This window comes from Ictalurus punctatus, chromosome 4 (genome assembly GCF_001660625.3).
Source record: "Ictalurus punctatus breed USDA103 chromosome 4, Coco_2.0, whole genome shotgun sequence".
In the NCBI taxonomy this organism is placed as follows: Eukaryota; Metazoa; Chordata; class Actinopteri; order Siluriformes; family Ictaluridae; genus Ictalurus; species Ictalurus punctatus.
Window position 1 is genome coordinate 15,172,501 of NC_071284.1, and position 20,681 is coordinate 15,193,181.

The 20,681-nt window shown below is 40.6% G+C and overlaps 1 protein-coding gene across 3 annotated transcripts in view; it reads left to right on the forward strand.

The window, feature by feature from the left end:
- carmil2 (capping protein regulator and myosin 1 linker 2) overlaps positions 1-20,681 on the forward strand; it is a 60,698-nt gene that overhangs the window by 28,958 nt on the left and 11,059 nt on the right. For 2 of the 3 annotated variants that reach the window (XM_017466533.3, XM_017466536.3), the window contains 7 exons: positions 2,582-2,647; positions 5,053-5,156; positions 5,287-6,049; positions 7,969-8,073; positions 8,527-8,563; positions 11,881-11,946; positions 12,047-12,385. In XM_017466533.3, the coding sequence (XP_017322022.3) occupies positions 2,582-2,647; positions 5,053-5,156; positions 5,287-6,049; positions 7,969-8,073; positions 8,527-8,563; positions 11,881-11,946; positions 12,047-12,385 (1,480 nt within the window). The remainder of the gene's footprint in view (positions 1-2,581; positions 2,648-5,052; positions 5,157-5,286; positions 6,050-7,968; positions 8,074-8,526; positions 8,564-11,880; positions 11,947-12,046; positions 12,386-20,681) is intronic. The other variant, XM_017466534.3, reaches the window with a different exon arrangement.

Sequence of the window (20,681 nt, forward strand, 5' to 3'; positions counted from 1 at the left end):
GAAACACTGCAATCAATGCCTTAGACCACCTGAAAACACGAGTGTTATTTACAGGCCAGGAGTGACAGCTGGCTGTGGTATTTGATGTGAAGCTAAAAATCTAATATCTATGAGTAGCTCAACAATTACACTATTAGGCTTGAGCAATGTATTATATAATCATCAATGTCAAAGTAAGAATTATGTGGGGCAAAATATTACCCTCTCTGCTATGCTGTAAATTTGTAACCTTTTGTGTAATTTGTACTTTAATTGAACAGTACAATGTTCAATGAGACGTTCTCGTCCAAATGCATGGGGGGGAAATGATAGAATAAATAATCCACATTCATTACCCCTGCCACTGTATTTCACATGCGCCTTCACAATCACTGCTGATGATGTGTTACCGAAAAAATAGCAGCAAAAACTGAGATCAAACTAGGGGGCGTTGAGGGGAGGGGGGGTTCACTCTGTGTAATCACCTGACACGACTCTTACTGATAGGCTGCATGAATCTACAGTCTGGGGTAGAGACAAATCATCCCCAGTATCACTTCTTCATACCGTTCTGTATGTTTTTTACTCCGACTCCATCTTAAGACATTTGTCAACAGCAAAATGTGGAAGCCAAAAATGAAATCTTTGAAATTAAATGCTCTTTTATCTTTGAAAGACACAGAGGATTTTACCTGCTAGCCCATTATTCAAGCCGCCCCTTCTGGCTAGTGATCCACACAAGCGAGTGGGTGTCCATATTGTGTGGCATTTGGGGAATGGAAATATAAAGGCAGGTGGTGTGATACGGGGAGAGAATAGTATGAAAAAGGTGTGATGGTTTAACTGTTACATTATATACAAGTTTGTGTGCTTTAGTTAATCTCTTAGTTAATTTCCCTTAGTTAATCTCTTAAATTATAATCTTATTATCCAAATATTCATCTTAAAGCATGTTATTCAGTCATTTTAATTACTGAGAGTTATTCAGTAAATACTGTACCATCTTACACCTGCTTTTGTAGTCTCAGTCTGCATAAGCATTTGTCTCTTGCCATCTTGCTATATTCTCAGCTCAGCATTTCTCTTTCTTTCTCTTTCTCTCTCTCTCTCTCTCTCTCTCTCTCTCTCTCTCTCTCTCTCTCTCTCTCTCTCTCTCACACACACACACCTCTCGTCTTTCTTTCTACTGCATTCACAAGTACATTTTCAGAAACCAACTCCATTTAGTTACTTACTAATCTCAGAGCCCTCATTATAATTATAAACCTGATCAGTTCAGTGTCTTAAGCAGCTGCATGATCCCTTTCTTTCTAGCAAACAATTATTGTCGGAATTTGTGTTGACTAGACTTGGCTTCCCCCGGTGGTGGCTTCCCAGATATCAGGTTCTCCAAACCGAAAAAACGTCTGACTCACAGAGACTAGAGACGATCTTCTTATATAATTGCAGGTTAACTGTGACAGTCCATTCAGGCTTACAATCATTTCTTTTATTGTGGAAAGGGCTTGGTGGACAAGGTGCAGAGAAGATTCACTGCAAATATTACAGTGAAATTTGACAAGATTTGAGAAGGTTTGAACGATGATTTAACGAGGTGTAAAGTGCAGAACCGGCTTGTTACATCCCTCCCCATTTCACCAACATGAGTTTATCAGCAGCACAGCATATTAATAGCAGAGACCGAATAGCTTTGACACCAGAAGAAATGACAGGTGTGCGGAATTCTAGTCTCTGTCCTTCAAAAGTCCTCCTACATAAACACTGACGCTGCTCCAGGTTGTTTCATAATTGAGACTGCATCTGTCTTTCAATGTGTACTGCTCTGAGAACAGGGAAACCATGATAACAAAAAAGAACACAATGTTCACTTCCAGTGTCTCACTGTTTTATGCTCTACCCCACAAAACATGGAGGTACACTGCCTTGAATTTTCTCATCCTCAGGCATTAGCTCCTGCCATATGTGTGACTGAAGCTAGAATTGGTCCCTGTTGTTACAGTTACAGCATCGTCTCAGATCTGAGGTTGAAAGTATCATAATAAAATAAATAGCCAAACTGGTCTCGAGTTAGTAGAAAGGAGATCATATTCTTTAACAGATAAACTCATGACTTCTGCTGCACACAAAATAATTATTTTTTTGATTATTGTTATTTGTATTGTAGGATTTCTAGACTCGGTATCTCTAAGTTGAATAGGGTTGTGTGTATTCTGCATTTTTGGTGTGGCTAGGTCACATGTTTATATTGTAAAGTAATATAAGCACCCTTCCATACAATATGATTTAGATCTGGACCATTATCAGAAGAAATGAGCACATGTATGTTTATGCTTTGTATGTACAGAACTTGTGCTGTGTGTACTACTGTGTGAGGATGTATTAATTATGTGGGAAACACCTTGCCACTGTGCCGCCTTCTTTTTCTGAAGATGCAGTGGAGTGATGACGAGCTATACGTTCTGATTGGCCAGCACTAAATGCTTTATAATCCATTTCTCATGTGACTTGTAGCACTGCGTTTACATATGGTCACGTTTGCTATGCTGTTTTCTCTCTCTCTCTCTCTCTCTCTCTCTCTCTCTCTCTCTCTCTGCCCTCTCAGTTTCTACAGGAGAACCACATACCCTGGTGTAGCCCATTGTATTTGCATGTACAGTATCTCACAAAAGTGAGTACACCCCTCACATTTTTGTAAATATTTGATTATATCTACTAACAGGACAGGTTAGTAGAGCAACAATTCTTTTTTTCAGATCCTCAGAGAGTTCTTTGCCATGAGGTGCCATGTTGAACTTCCAGTGACCAGTATGAGGGAGTGTGAGAGCGATGACACCAAATTTAACACACCTGCTCCCCATTCACACCTGAGACCTTGTAACACTAACAAGTCACATGACACCAGGGAAGGAAAATGGCTAATTGGGCCCAATTTGGACATTTTCACTTAGGGGTGTACTCACTTTTGTTGCCAGCGGTTTAGACATTAATGGCTGTGTGTTGAGTTATTTTGAGGGGACAGCAAATTTACACTGCTACACAAGCTGTACACTCACTACTTTACATTGTAGCAAAGTGTCATTTCTTCAGTGTTGTCACATAATCAAATATTTACAAAAATGTGAGGGGTGTACTCACTTTTGTGAGATGCTGTGTATATATATATATATATATGTTAATTTTATATTATCACATAAATATAATTGCTGTCATGACTTTGTCATGACTTTGTGTGTATGTGCTGTTTATGCATTTTGAATATTATAGACACTGGACAATATAGAAAGTAAAATCCTTTTTACCTTTTGGTCAACACTGTTGCTCTTTTCTCAGTCTATATAGAACGTTGATGACACAACCTCAGACACAACCTCAGAACTTTATTTTAGAAAGCTTTTTCCATCCTCTTACGTAATTGACAGATCCATTTACATGCTGCGCAAGTTTTAATGCTGTGGGCGTTTATCAAAAAATATTTTAAAAACAAAGTTGCTAAGTTGCTATTTTGGGACCTTTGTGTATGCTCATGATAGTAATGATATGTGGGCATCTAAATATAGACTAAAATGCTTCAGTCTGTAAAAATTTCCTTAAACTCCCAGGAGCTATGAGCAGGTTACATTCCTTGCTGTCGTAAATACACACGTTTCCTGTTAGTTTAACAGTTTAAAACAACAACAACAAGACAGGTTGTAACATATATATATATATATATATATATATATATATATATATATATATATATATATATATATATATATATATATATATATATATGTATAAAAATACATTATCACTATACCACTATTTTACACATTCATGAATTATTCATTCTTCATTCATTCATTTTCAGTAACTGCATTTATCCTGATCAGGATTGCGGTGGATCCAGGAGCACTAGGCATGTGGTGGGAATACATCTGGGATGGAATGCCAGTCCACTGCAGGGCACCATGCACACACACATATTCACACACTTATTCACATGTAGGGGCAATTTATCTTAGCCAATCCACCTCCTGTGTGTTTTGGGGGAGGTGAGAGGAAACCAGAGAACCCTGAGGAAACCCACATAAACACAAGGAGAACATGTGAAACTCTGCACAGACAAGAACCTGAGCTCATGATTGAGCCCTGGACCCTGGTGCTGTGAGGTGGCATTGCGTTACCCACTGCGCCACCTGTTCCACCCTTCAGAATAATAAGCTTAACTGATAATAAATTTTACTCTATTATGTGTTCAAAATGCTAAAATTATATTAGGGCTTTAAGTGTTTAGAGACACTTGGGTGCGTAGAGACAATCAATACCCTCAATAACCTGTAATGTACACTTTATATCTAGCATCTTAATTTCAAAGACACATTACTTCCAACAAGATGATTTTCTTGCTAGGTACAGGACACTGACATCCAGTTCAGACTAATTCACGATTCAAGATGTGCTCCTTTCCATTATTAAATTATTGCCATGGCTACAAGGTTCAGACATAAATCACCATTGTTGAGCAGGCATACTCTCAGTCTGTGTGCCAGTGTGCTACATGTGGGTGTATTTAAGGGGTCTAATTGCTTTAGGAGGAGGGGGAACAGACAGAGAAAGACTAGAGCTGAGCTTGGTTCTCTCTCGGGACAAGAGAGACAGATGCGCAAGAGACATAGCCAATAAAAAAATCAGCCTTGCCTGTTAATATCATTATTTACATCACCATGATTTATAATAAATAGTTTATGCACATATATGTGTGCACACATATATATATATATATATATATATATATATATATATATATATATATATATATATATATATATATATATATATATATATATATATAGGTGAGTATATAGTATGAGAGAGAGTGTGCATGTGAAAAGTGGATATCGGCATATGAATATGAAGAGAGATGATGTCATGTGTGTGTTTGGAGCCGTGCACATTGACAGCTGAAACAGTGCTGCTGAGAGAAGCTTTTCTGTATTATACCACAACGTTTTCAGAGCATTTCAGATTTCTACATTCATATCGACCTTGAATAATCTGTTAGTATGTCTGTGTGTTTCTGTATGTGCATAGGAGCAGGCAGCTGAGAATGAGAATGAAGCCAATGAGAATATGGGGAGGGTGGACGAGGGCGTAGAGGAGTTCTTCACCAAGAAGATTATCCCTGATGACCCCCTGTGAGTATACACCTATGCAGATGTGACACTATGCACTAGGTATTAGTTCTACACTGTGTAAATGTCAAATACATAATACACATGACATACATTTCACCCTGCATCATGTTTATCCTCTGCTGACTTTCAGAAAGCACCAGAGGGAGGTTCCCCTCAATAAAGCACAGCCTACAGAGTCTACCGGTGGCACGACTTCCCCTCCGACCACCACCTCGACAATCTCCATGACTTCCACAGCCCCCACAAAAAACATAAAGAAGAAGTTTGGTGACTTTTTCGCCTTCAAGAAGGTCCGTGCAGGTCGAGGAACCAAAAGCGAGGGTGCCCCGGAGGGAAAGGTCAAAAAGACTTCAATAGCAGACCTCATCCGCCCACTCCGGGAGGCCGCACGTGCTGAGAAAGAGCGCGAGAAGGAAAAGGAGAGAGACAAGGAAAAAGAGCGTGAGAAAGAAAAAGAAAAGGAGAAGGAGAAAGTGGAAGAAGAGAGCATCCACAAGGCAACCAGCACTACTCCCACCATCACAGATTCATCCGCCACAGTACCAACTGTAGATGACAAAATGGCACCGTCACCCCTCTTCATGCCACTTTCTGCCCCATCAGCTGCCCCTGCCTCCACCCTTACCCCTCCTGCCTCCTCACCTGCCAAAACTGAAGGAGTTCCAACATTGCCCCCTGCTGCACCCCTGACCCCAACCAAAACTCCTAGTCCAGTAACATCCATGTTGCCCTTGGAGGGAGAGAAGAGCCGGACCTTAGAGAAGAGCCGAACCCCTGATGGGGAGAGGAGACCCAAGGTTACACGCCGCTCACTTCGAGAGGGCAAGTCTCAGTCTCTTATCCTGCTTACAGGGTTGGAGCCAGGGCAGGACTCTGCAGCTACACAAGCTAAGGTAAATTGGTTTGATGGAAGAAATGCAGCTAAAACACCTCAGCTGTGGTAGTATTTTGCTGTGAGGTTTATCAGTTGTCAAATCAGGGCCATTTCAAAGGATGGGTGAAGGAGGCAGTCTCCCGGGGCCCTGCCCTTGAAGTGGTGGGTCCCGCCCACAATCAAAATATTGTTTGTGAAATTGATGTTGAGGTTGCAAAACCAAAAATTGCAAAAGAGCTACTGAGAAGCCTTATAAAAACGGTTTTTGAAAGACATCGTCTTTCATCTCATCTCTGTAGATGAAACACTGATGTTACTCAGTGCACTTTGCCAGATGACAAATAAAATAATGGGGAGTATGCTGCTATTGGTTCAGCTAGGGAATGGCTATGAGGAATGGCATGGGAGGCATGTATATAAGTAGAGGGCAACTATAAACAACCTGGTATATCTGTCAGATTGCATACAATAAATCTTTGTGGCATTCATCATTATCAGTAATCATGAGCTGGCTGCTCTGCTGTATATGATGTATATTTTATTTGTATTACATTAGATTAAATTTAAATGATTGGCCTCTTTAGGGATTAAACTTTAATACTATTAAATATTATGCCTGATAATCCATGGTTGCCTCAAAGTAGAGCTCCTCTTCTTCTGAATCGAGAGGAGCCAGTGGAGGTGATTTGGACATGATTGAAATTTGTCCAGTTTAAGGTCCTTAATCCTAGTCTTTTGAATAATATGTCAACTCGGCAAACCACAGGCATACACCAGCAAATCAGTGCTCTTACTGCCTCACTCTGTGGGACCCTGCAGCACTCTTACAGACAGGAAATCTTGTGAAATCTTATGACAACACATTCAAGGCGTAAACTTCACAAAGTGAGAGAAACAATCCCTGATAAACAGCTACAGCAAGTTCTATGCTTTCAGTGGCATGGTGGTCATGTTCAGCTCTACCAACCACTGGTCACCACTTGACACGTTCCTGAGGGAATTTTGGGTATATCAGTGTGCAATGTGTCTGGAGTTAAAGCAGTTTTTACACCAAGCTCTGGAGTACACTTGAATCTACATCTCTGATCATAAATCATATGTTAATAGCACACATTTTATTTTTAAACAAGGAATAAATTTGGTTACATTTATACAAGCCAGTTGGTTTTAATGACAGCTAGCCATATTAAAATATGGAATCAAGGCCCTGAATGAGAGATCCCCGTGTGAGGGTTGGTAGTGTGAGAGTTTTTTAGACTACCTTGATATTGTGGGCATGTTGTGAGAATATCAAGCCTGTCGTGTGTTGGCTCAGTAATTACTATGAATATTGTTACAGAAACTGCAAAAATGATGTCAGTCTTTTTGAAAGAGGGGTATAATGCTCCTGCAAATTGTAAAGAGTTTATTTTGCTGACTCAGCTTTGAGATTAAGCTAAATGTTTTTTGTCCAAAATATATTTTGTACTTCTTTGTAAATATGCTGTACTCTTTTGTACTTAACTGCGATGTAATTGCTAATAATGAATGACAATTATTATTACTATCAACTGAACACTAATTGTTGTTCATTGGCAAACATATTAGCATGTTTGATCTTAGTACTCCATCAAAATCCTATAGTGTAGAGATTTACACATCTACCATGTCCAGGATAATACGTAAATGACAAATAAAAAGTTTACTCCGACCCCCAATTCAATGAGATCTTTATTATTTATTCTCCTTTAAAAGCAGAAGAAAGAATTTGGATTCTATATATGTACAAAGGTTCAAGTTATCAAAGTTACTACAAGCTGTGACTCACTTCAGAACATTTTTTCTGTTAGGACAGAGCTCCTTTTCACCAGCCTTGTATGCATTCAGTGTTATCTGTAGCAAGATGCACCCTGTAGCACTTTGTCATTGTGGTCATACCTGCTTGCTTTCTTTTTTTAGAAACACTCATCTGAAAGCTCCTCCACTTTTGAACAGCGGCTCCATGTTATGCTGCACCGCATGGGGGTCGCCAAGACACCTCCCTTCGACTCCAAAAAGAGTCAGGTGTGTGTGTGTTTCTGTGTGTGACTATGTCATATATAAATCTACTTTGTTAGGTAACTTACACAGGTATATATCCTGACAGAAAACAATATAAAGTCTCCAGTTAAATAACATTTTCCTAGCAAAGGCTATTTTACCTTACTTGCCTGACACTTATCTAAGCAGTAATGTAAATGTTAGGGTAAGTTACAAGCAGGCTGCTTGTGTGGTTGGACGATGATTTAAAACATTATGATCTGAACAACAGCTAAAATAGTGATAACACACTAGTGAACTACTTTGAAACTCTAACTGGTGCTGCTAACTGAAGACTTCATATGTAATACCTGCTTAGCTGCTTAACAACAATATCAGAAACATCACTTAATCTGTGTAAGGTAAAAAGGTGCCTTGCTGAATGGGGGATTATTCAGCAACAGACATTTCAATCAAGGCCTTATTATCCTTTTCCAGAGCAAAGATGAGGAGCTGAGAAAAGCCAACTCAGAAGGTAAGGCCCTTTCTCTAATTCCTCACCCTTATAATAATCTGCATAGGATGTGGCTGTCCGTCATGGTAACTAGAGATTTCTGCTGCATTCTGAGATGTGCTACATTTGCAGTTTTGTGTGGCAATGAGAGCAACCTCAAGTTGCATATTAGATGTTACTTGTGCTATGTGCTATCACGCATGATCCCTATGTAAAGGTTCATACTGCGTGAGATACAAAATGTCATTAAAATTTTTTTGAAAAAGCACAGGGATAATCCTGTTCTAATATTTACAACAGGTTCAATGGAACTACAGACCCCCCCAAAAGTATGGAACAGCAAGGCCAATTCTTTCTTCTTTGCTATACACTAAAGACATTTGAGTTTGAGCGTAAAAGATGAATATGAGACGATAGATCAGAATTTCAGCTTTCATGTCCTGATATTTATATTAACTGTGTTAAACAACTTAGAACATCACCCCTTTGCTTGTTTGGTGAGTAAAAGTATAGGAACACATTGTCTTAAAGTAAATAAATAACACGTAATAGTTGGTTGCATATCCTTGCTTGCAACAACGGCATCAAGCCTGTGACCCACTGACATCACCAATCTGTTGGATTCTTCTTTTGTGTTTTTTTTTTCAGGCTTGTACCACAGCTGGTTTTAGTTGTTGTTTGTTTTGGGGGATTTCTCCCTTCCGTCTCCTCTTCAGGAGGTGAAATGCATGCTCAATTGGGTTAAGATCTGTTGATTGACTTGGTCAATGTAAAACCTTCCACATTTTCCCCCTGATGAAGTCCTTTGTTGTTTTGGCAGTGTATCATTGTCTTGCATTTCTCTGTAAATCAGAAGAGAGGATGTTTATGTAGACTTCTGTAGTTATTCTGCTGCTACCATCATAAGTTATCAATAAAGATTAGGAAGCCTGTTCCAGAAGCTGCCATGCAATCCTAAGGTATGACACTACCTCCACCATGCTTGACGAATGAGTATGTGTGTTTTGGACCATGAGCAGATCCAATCTTTCTCCACACTTTGCCCTTTCCATCACTTTAGTAGAGGTTAATCTTGGTACCAGAACGTTTGTGGCTCATCTCTGTATTTCTTTGGGAATTCCAATTTGGCCTTCTGATACTTACTGCTGATGAGTGGTTTGCATCTTTTGGTTGTGGTTTGGCCTCTATATTTCTGCTATTAAAGTTTTCTTTGAATGGTGGATTGTGATACCTTCACCCCTACCCTGTGGAGGTAGTTGGAGATTTAACTGATTGTTGTTTTGGGGGTTCTCTTCACAGCTCTCACAATGCTTCTGTCATCAACTGCTGTTTTCCTAGTCTGACCAGTTTGATGCGTAGTTGTTAGTACACCAGTGGTTTCTTTATTTATTATGACACTCCAAATTGTTGTATTGGCTATGCCAAATGCTTGTGCAATGGCTCTGATCTGATCGATTCCCCCTCTTTTCTCAGTTTCCAAATGTCTTACTTTTCTCCTATATGCAGCTCTCTGGTCTTCAAGTTGGTTTATCCTTTTTAACAACAAATTCAGACATCACAGGCAGGGCTTAGACCAAACCCAGGGCACAGACCAAGAGTAAACATTCAGAGATATTAATTGTTTAAATAATCAATGTAACACACCAGGGAAACAATGAAAAATGGGTGGGTTGAAACAAAATGTGTCATGTTGTAATTTGATTAACACATCTAGATGTAAATATCAGGAAATGAAAGCTGAAATTCTGATCTAACGTCTCATATTCATCTTTTGATCTCAAGCCCAAATGCAAAAACAAAAGAATTTCCCTTCCATTCCAATAATTTTGGAGGGGACTATATATTATCATCTGAATAAGTTCCATCTTTGTTGTACTCTTCCACATTCAAACTTTGAGAGGGAAGTTGAATCAGATATGCAGTGAAGTTACGTAGCTCACATTCTGTGTTCTAGACCACAAGATTTGAGGGCTACTTAATGTTTAGGCATATATTTACAATAAATGTTTTTAGTGAGATAGACTTCCATTACTTGTTAACTCCATTATCCTAGTATTGTCTTACCTTTAGTCAATGTAATGCAGATGTTCTTATCCAGAAAAACGTACTAAACATTTGAATTGAAACAATTGGAAACAATTGAATCTGTAGTACAAGTGTGTAGTACAAAATACCCAGAGTGCTAGACTGATCTAGTCAGTAACAAAAAGAACAATTTCAAACCTAATTGGATAAACAATTAAACAAATAAATTCAGAAAACCAAGAAGTAATACAACAGATAGTAAATGCATAGAGGAAAATGGTTTAAGTGGAAGTCTATAACTACAATTGGAGTAAGTGGAAGCTTGTAAGGGGAAAATACATTAGGTTTTTCACTAAATTGTTCCTATAAACCTAATCTTACACACTTGGCAATAATATTCCTGAAGAGCTGGATTAACTGAATATGTTTTTGAGCTGAACTGTGTGAGAAATCACCAGGAGCGATATTATGTGATTCCTGATTAAGACTGCACAAGCATATTGAAACAATTTATTGGTAAAGTAGTGTGTGTCAAATGAAAAGAAAATTATTTGTCTTAATAATCTGCAGCATCCATAAAGCATGACTGTACATGGCATTCTAATACCAAGAAACTTCAGTGACCACCAGATCTCAGGGGTCACACATAACTATGAATAGACCCCACTGAGGTTCCCAGTAGTCTATCTACTATTATTATATTTGCACATTAAGGATGAGGGATGAAATCCTCATTTTTACTATAATAGCAGGAAGTGTGTGCAAGTAAAATAACCAGAACCTTATAGATATACAATAACATATTATAGTTATATAATAATGACAAAGAACCACCATGGAGCAGTTTGAACCTCTACTGAACAGCTTGAATATTAGCACATGCTAAAAGCTATTGGTCTATTGTATCTAAAAGCTTTGTACAACCCTGCTGGAAAGGTGAGCTAGATAACAACATTTTCACTCTAGGAAATTCGCTGGTTTTCAAAGCAGATGTGTAACGCAAAAAAGCTTCCCATAGTAAATAAATTTCTTCCTGCTAAATGGATTTTAGCCAGTTTCACATAGCTCACATGGTGCATTTTAGATATTTAAAATTCAAACACTTTGTTAAATTGGATCGAATGAGATGTATCACTTTCAGTAAAGTCTATTTTTTTGTCACATAAAGGGCTGTTAAGTTGGATTTTACAGCCTGTGAAATTCCTATTTTGGCATCACTATTGTCGTGTTGAATCAGTATATTTGCTATTGCTCCTGTATGATATGTACTTTTAAACATGCCTTTTTGTGATCAACTTTCTCATTTGTGTTAGGGGCAATACTGGACAGCCAGCCTGAACCTCCACCCATGAAGCCACGCACCATGTCCACCTCCTCAGGTGACAACTCACTTAAGTAACACTCTTATATTCTGACTTGCCTTTGTGCATCATTAAACCAGTCTACAGTATTATTAACAACTTATTCATGTACTATCAGACACCAGACGGCCAGTGCGAGCAGCCAACACAGAACGCCCGCCACTCCCAGATCGACCTATAGGCCCTTTACCTCCCAAACCGACCCTCAAACCCACCTTTATCCCCCCGGGTGAAACTCCTGCAGCCTCCAGGACCATCTCTCCAATCCCCAGGCAGCCAAGTCCTTCTCCAGATACTCCAACAACAGTGGTGGAGAGTAGAACTTCCTCACAGTCTCAGACAAAGGAGCCTCCAACCCCTTCTCCACGAAAAGAGACACCTCCAGCTCCTTCACCACGTAGGGTTCGTAGCACAGACCCCCAGGAGAGAGCAGAAAGAGCACACTCTGTTACTGAAGGTATGACATGTTCAGGAAAGAATGTATTGGTCAGAATGGGTTCAAGATTTAAGTGTGTGTGCTTAACTCACTATGTGCACTTTACTCAACTCTGAATATGGCCTAATGATAATTCATAAGTATTAATTCCTCTATTATTGATTTGTTTCTAATTGATTAATTTGGTGCGTGTCTCTCTTATTTGTGTAGTTACAAACTCTTGTTACTGCACACCCTTTCTATTAGTTTCACTGTAGTTACTGAATAATTGATAGTAGTTACTGTTCCACCAATTATACCTTATATTATTAATATATAATTATATATATATAATTATAATTATATATTATATATATATAATTTGTTCATATTAACTTATAATATGAACAAAAAATAACAAATTATGTAATGTTTGCAAATTTTCATTGAATAATTTTAAGATGAACCTATAGATAAAGCTTATAAAATTCACTTTAAACTTTTAACTCCTAAAAATGAAAACTAAAAACAATGTAAAAAGTTTAAAACACTGTCATTCTGTCATGGTGAGATGGAGTCAGTTATAAAAGGCCAACAAAAAACTGTTTGTGGTTCGGCCTATTTCATTGCTACCGCCACCTTCTTATCACCAGTTTATCAACTTCACCCCTCTGCACTCCTCACCTGCCCTAGTAGGAAAATGTTTGTTTGATGAAAGAGACACGTTTCAGTTTGGACATTAGATCATATTAGGAAACTAATATGAATGTGGTCAGACAAGGTAACAGAGTGTATCAGTATTACTGTGAAAGCCACTGGAACAGCAAGGTGTGATGACAAAGCCACATGGCATTACTACGTAATCATAGTGCCTCCTAGTGGTGGAGAAAGTAGTTTTTATTGCCCTCTCTTATCCTGATTAAGTTATATGCATTCATTAGATTTAATTCAGTGAAAAATATGGAGTGTATACACTAAGGACAGTAAATAAGCTAAAAGCTCTAAAGATGATGGAAACCAATGGGAGAGCGAAGATATTCTTTACAGTTGTGGTGTTAGGACTCTGTAATCAATGCAGGAGTGTAGACTACCCTGTTTCTTTTTCACAAATAAAAATATAACAGACACAGGAGAGGTGGCAAGTTGAATGAAGCCTTGTCAAACGGCTTCCTGGATGTAATCATTCGAAGCCTTGGATTCAAGTGAGAGGATCAATTTGCTTACAAGTTGGGATTGTGCCCAGTAGTAATTCAATAGTGCAGTACTCAGGACAATAGTTTGGTAGCTTTGTTTTCACTGCAAACTGCATAACATCTGCATAACACTGAGTAATATCAACCTCTCTATATGATCTGGGACTTTCTACTAATGTGGTAAAACATGGTAGACTTTGTTGGAGGTGCAGATCTTTAGACTCCCAGGTGATTTCTGGAGTTATGTTGTGCAGAAAGGGATATTTAGAAGCATGTTCTCATGGTGTAAAGTACATACTACTAGATTAGAGGTCAGATTAGGGGCTCTGTGACATTCTGTAATTTTTCTCCAATGGGTCTGCTGTCATGTACATGAACTGGAAAAGGGGATTGTAATGGGTCAGTGATAATTTGGAGTGATAATTTACCATTTCCCTTCAGTATATATTAAATTACTTGCTGTGGAGTCTTAACAAAGCTGGGAAAAATGAAAAGCAAAGGGGCTTACTCTGGCTTGACTCAACTTCTGTTTTTTGCTTCTTTGTTTTTTGGAGAAGTGTAATTGGTGCATTCTTGAGGACACGATCAGATCCTTCACACTAGTGGCATAATAAACCTCTGTGGTCTTCAATGTTTTTCTGAAGACAAGTCAGATGAACCAAGGTGCATGAGGCCTTTTCTTTGGTCTGAGGTTAGTTTGCAGAACCAGGTTGACTTTGGACAGTTTTTCTCTTGTATATGGTTATCCAGTTTGATAGAGATACCTCTATATTGAGAAATTGAAGTCGATCCAGAGTAAGATTCTCATAATAACAAGCCAGTTCTTTCTGCACATGAGCCCAGAGGCCCGTGTGGAAAATAGTGCTGATTTGTTCCTCCCAAAAGACACTGCTAGGGTACAAAAATCGAGGGCATAGTCAGCAGTGCAACTGGAACTTTGAGTTAGACAACAGTCTTTCTCCATATTCCTTTTCCTCTGGTGGATGAGGGGTGAATACTTCATTCAGTCTCCTCTTCAGGAGATGAAATGCTCGTCAATCAGGTTGAGGTCTGGTGATTGTCTCGGTCAGTCTATAACCTTCCACTTTTTTACATTGATGGAGTCCTTTGTTGTGTTGGAAGTGTGTATAAGGCCATTGTCTTGCAGCATGAAGAAGCTCTTGTGATACCTTCAACCCTGCCCTGTGGAGGTTGTTGGTGAAGTCACTGATTGTTGTTTTGGGGTTTTTCTTCTCAGCTCTCTGTTTCTGTCATCAACTACTGTTTTTTTCCTTGGCCGACCTGTTCCATGTCTGGTTGTTAGTATACCTGTAACAATGACTCAGGCTGATTGGGATCCATATGGTAGTGTTTCCCAAGGTGGTGTTACCTTGGGAAACTGGTAGGTCAGTGATGAAGTCAATGGCGATGTGGGACCATGGCCGCTGTGGTATGGGTAATGGTTGTAGCAGTCCTGCCGGTGAATGTCTTGGGGTTTTGGCTGGTGTGAAAGGCGTTTATGAAGGTGGTGGTAGCTGATTGTAACGTTTCCCACCAGAACCGGTTTCTTAGAAGTCATACTGTGGAGGAAATACCTGGGTGGCCCGAACTTGTGGAGGAGTGCATCCACTGGACTACTTTTTCTCTTAGGCCTGGTGGAACAAACATTCGATTGGTGTGGCATTCTGGAGGCGGCAGGTCTTGTGCGTGGGCCTGGGTGTCCCACTGGATAGGAGCTAGGATCAGAGAGGGCAAGATGATGGGTTCTGGGGAAGGATTCTGGGGCGTGGAGTCATATTGGCGGGACAGGGCATTGGCTTTGGTGTTCTTAGAGCCTGGGCGATAAGTGATAGAGAAGTTGAATCGAGTGAAGAATAGTGCCCATCTGGCTTGTCTGGTGTTTAATCTCTTGGCTGAGCACAAGTATTCAAGATTACGGTGGTCAGTTAGTATCAGGAACGGGTGTCTCGCCCCCTCTAATCAGTGTCACCACACTTTGAACACCGCCAACAGTTCATGGTTGCCCACATCAAGCGCACGGGAATAGTTTAGGAGAGTTACCTTGCCGGTGAGACAGGATGGCACCAATACTGTTGTTAGAGGCCACTTCTACCACGAAGAGTGTATTGGGGTCAGGGTGATGCAGAATGTGTGCAAAGGTAAAGCATGTTTTTAGGTCCTCAAAAGTTTGCATGGCGTTGTCAGACCAGTGGAGCTTGGAGTTACCCCCTTTTGCCATGGAGATGAGTGGGGCGGCGACCGTGCTGAAATTCCTGATAAATCTCCTGTAGAAGTTTGCGAAACGTAAGAAACATAACTTCTTTACTGTGGTGTCTTGAGGCCACTTTAGGACTGCCAGTACTTTACTATTGTCAATAGCCACGTCTTCTGGACTGATGATGTAGCCCAGGAAGGACATTGGTGGGACTTGCATTTCTCTGCCTTGGCATACAGTTGGTGTTTAATGAGCAGCCATTGGACTACTCTGAATTTTTTGATGTGTTCCTCCAGAGTGTCAGAATAAATCAGTATCGGAATAAATTTGATGGTACATATTACCATTATTATAATTATTTACTACTATTATTCTTATTTTTCTATTATTTATATATGTATGTATATATATATATATATATATATATATATATATATATATATATATTAGACATTTTTTCAATTCTATTCCTATTTAATGTGTATTCTTTATTATACATTTACATCTACATTTATTCATTTAGCAGACGCTTTTATCCAAAGCAACTTACAAATGAGGAAATACAAGCAAAGCGATATATCAAGCGGAGAACAATACAAGTACTGGTACCATATGAGATCTTTTAATGGAGTGCTAGAAAAGCAAAGTGTGCAGAGTAGAGGTGTAAGTGCAAGAGTAAGTTTTTGTTATTTATTTATTTATTTATTTTTAAAAAGGATAATGTGGGCTTGGCGTTTTAGGTGATAGTTAAATGTTCACGGAAGGTCTTTATCTGTTTTTTGAAGTGACAGATTCTTTGGTTCGGATTGAGGTTGGAAGTTCATTCCACCACTGAGGAACAGTTAGTTTGAATGCTCTGGAAAGGGACCTTGAGCCACTCTGTGTCGGCACTACTAAGCGTCAGTCATTGATCAATCGCAGATTGAGTAATGGAACCTAAGCCTTCAGGAGAGTGTTGAGGTAGGGCTGTTCCAGACAAGGTCTTGTATGTGAGCATCAAGGCCTTGAATTTGATATGGGCGGCTACAGGAAGCCAGTGGAGGCAGATGAAGATGGGTGTGACATGGGTACTTTTGGGCTGGTTGAAGACAAGGTGTGCTGTTGTATTCTGAATCATCTGAAGGGGTTTCATGGAGCTGGCTGGGAGGCCTGAGGGTAGTGCATTGCCGTAGTCCAGTTTTGAGATAAAAAGAGCCTGGACTAGTAGCTATGTAGCGTGTTCTGTGAGATAGAGTCTGATTTTCTTGATGTTGTACAGAATGAACGTACAGGACTGTGCAGTTGTTGAAATGTGGTCTGTAAAGGTCTTGCTGTCATCAAAAGTCACCCAACGCAGAGCCGTTCCGGTGATACCTAGGCTGGAGAGAGTGGATAGGAAGATTTGCTGATTCACAGTGTTGAAAGCAGCAGAGAGGTCGAGTAGGATGAGGACAGATGATCTTGAGATTGCTCTTGCTAGTCGTAAGGCTTCAGTGACGGAAAGCAGAGCAGTCTCTGTGGAGTGACTGTTTTTGAAGCCTGATTTCTTGGTGTTCAGGAGGTTGTTCTGTGTGAGAAAATTGGAGAGTTGATTGAAAACAGCTCTTTCAAGGAGTTTGGAAAGAAAAGAGAGAATGGAAACAGATCTGTAGTTGTCAACTGCAGCAGGGTTAAGTGATGGCTTTTTAAGCAGTGGGGTAACCTGGGCATACTTCAATGAGGTAGGGTATGTGCCAGTAGAGAGGGATCTGTTAAAGATGTGTGTGTGTGCAGGTAATAGTGTGGGAGAGATGGACTGAAGAAGGTGAGAAGGGATAGGGTCTAGAGGCAGGTTGTGGGACAGCTCGAGAGGAGGAGTATTGAGACATCAGTCTCTGAGAGAGTAGAGAAGGAGGCTAGTTGAGAGTTACATGGAGGAGTCTGTGTGTCTGGGGTTGAGACCTGGTTCCTGATTGATATAACCTTGTTGGAAAAGAAAGTGGCAAAGTCATGTGCAGTGAGAGAGGTAGGGAAAGGGGTAGGAGGGGGACAGAGAAGAGAAGGAAAGGTTTTGAAGAGAGTACGGGTGTTGGTAGAGCTACCAATCTTCTCTTTGTAGTTTATGACTTTAGTAATGGAGATGCTATGGGAAAAAGAGGAGAGAAGTGTTTGATAATTGTTTAGGTCAGTCAGCTCGTTAGATTTACGCCATTTCCTTTCAGCTGCTCTTAATTTGGCCAGGTTGTTACGCAGAGCTTGTGAGAGCCAAGGGCTAGGGGGTGAGGTGTGAGCTGGTCTGGAGGTAAGAGGGCAGATGTTGTCAAGAGAAGATGTTAGAGTGGAACATAGCATGTCAGTTGCGGTGTTTAAGTCCAGTGAGGAGAGGTGGCTATCAGAGGGAAGTGAGGTTGTGACAATGGAGGAGAAGTGTGAGAGCGAAAGGGAGCGGAGATTGCGGTGAAAGGAGATAGAAAGTGGAGATTGTGAGAGGGGTGAGGAGAGACAAATCGAAAACTGGATAAAGAAATGGTCAGAGACTTGGAGAGGAGGAATAATAAGATTTTGTGTGGTGCAGTTACATGTGAGGATGAGGTCGAGCTGTTTGCCAGCTTTGTGAGTTGCTGGTGTGGTGACCTGCTTGATGTCAAATGTGGGGAGAAGTGCAAGAAAATCAGCTGCATGCGGCTTGTCTAGGTGAATGTTGCCACCGAGGACCACAAGAGGAGTTCCGTCATCCGGGATGGTGGACAGTAGCATGTCAAACTCTTCGTTGAATTTCCCCAGTTGACCTGGTGGACGTTAAACAACAAGAAAGTGGATTTTGTCAGGGTCAGTAACTGTAACAGCATGAAATTCAAAGGAAGTAGGAGCAAGGCGGAGAAAGACACGTAAGTTTCCATGTTCTTATCTGTTTTTTGTATAATTGAGCTGCCGTAATGCGGGAATTTCCCCAGTCTGGGATCAATAAAGTTTTTATCTTATCTTATCTTATACACGATCATGCAGAGGTTTAGTATGTCTCTGAACACATCATTTATGAAGGACTGGAATACCGCTGGACTGTTAGCCAGCCCAAATGGCATTACAAGGTACTTATAGTGACCGCTGCTAGTGGAGAAGGCTGTCTTCTACTTGTCCCCTTCTCAGATGCGGATGAGGTTGAAGGCGCAGTGGAGATCGAGCTTGGTGTAGGCTGCTCGTACTAAGGGCAGAGGGTATCTGAATTTGACTGTGATATCATTTAGGTCACGATTGTCAATACAAGGATGAAGGCCCCCCTTCTTCTCCACAAAGAAGAATCCCGCTGTGGCTGAAGAAGTGAACGGGTGGATGAAGCTCTTGGCTAGTTCTTCTTCAATGTATGTGCGCATTGCTTTAGCCTCAGGCTCTGACAGCGGAAAGATTCTCCCTCTAGGTGGTGTGGTGCCAGCTAATAACTCAATGGCACAGTCACTTGGTTGATGCGAGGGTAATTGTGAGGCCTTGGTTTCACTGAAGGTGATCAGGTCCTCATACTTGAGGGGTATAGGTGGTGCTGTGTGTGACTCCTCAGACACAAGTGTGGTTCTCACAGCCATAGGGAGGATAGGTTTGAGGTATTTGGATGAGCAGGTGGCGTCCCATTGTGTGATCTGTCCCTTCTGCCATGAAATCTGTGAGTTTTGGTTCTGCAGCCAGGCCAAGCCGAGGATGACTGGGTGATGGGGTGAGTGGAAAACGAAGAGCCAAGTTGTTTCAAAGTGTAGTGCTCCAACTTGTAGAACGAGATTGGAGGTGGTCAATTGTACGGGGCCAGTCCCCAGGGGACATCCATGTAGCGTTGCCACTGCCAAAGGAGAGTCGCAAGTGATTAGTGGTATCTTATGCTGCCGGGCTAGGTTTTCATCAGTAAAGCTGCCCTCTGCCCCTGAGTCTACCCAGGCTTTCGTGATGATGGATTTAGACAGAACTGATAACCTGGCTGGCATTACAATACATGTCATGGTTAAGAGGGAGAAACTCAATACACTCACCCTGCGGTCATGCGGTGAAGGAGGTCGGGTCAGGCAGTCGGCTCTCGTGTCCCACTTGGCCACAGTACAGACATAGCTGGTTCCTAATATGGTGCTCGCACTCTTCCACGGAGAGCTGGGTTTGTCCGACTTGCATGGGTTCGGCATCGTCATGGGGCTGCTGCGAATAGTTGTGAGGGCTGGGCACTCGCGCCGGTCTCCTGGAACGAATGAGATTGTCGATGCGAATGGTCAGCTCTATGAACTAATCAAGGGTCCTCATATTTATTTTCCTGCCTTCAGCACCTCACTGCCAATTTGTTTGCACAACCTAATTAAGGCAACCAACATTACAGAGATAGTGGAAAGCATTACAACATATTGTAACCCCCAACCTCTCTTTTTGTCATATTAACCTTGTGAAGAACTTTTGGGCTCGACATTACTGAGCTAGCTAAGTTCCATTAGCCTGTTAATCAGCATTAACATTCACCAAATACATGAAGAAACATGGACATAACCTATCCTCATAATGGTTACAGCTTGCCTTGTCCAAAACACTTGCTAAATGTAATTAACATTAACCCACTCTCTGTAGTACAACATGGTGAATATCTGTAATGTTATCAACTCAGGTGAGCGTCACTCATTCCTACTGTGATTGGTGATGGCATCCAGCTAGCTAACCCTAACTCGGAGCCTCAGACAAGGTGCAGACCCAGAGAATTACAGAATAACCTCAGTCCATATTTCACAGCCAACATAAACACACAACAAAAGTAGCCTAATGGCAGAACTGTAGAAGCAGTACATGTTATTCACTTTTGAAGCCGTCTTGATAAGTTAAGTTAATTATCGCTTGCTGAGTTACTGTTTTCCAATGAATACATTTTCGAGAGCTCCCTGCCTAAATATCACAAACTTGGCCAGGCATTTTCAGCAGCATTAACGCTGACTCTGCAGTCACAATCAAAAGCTCAAAGCAACAAACAATCATTTTG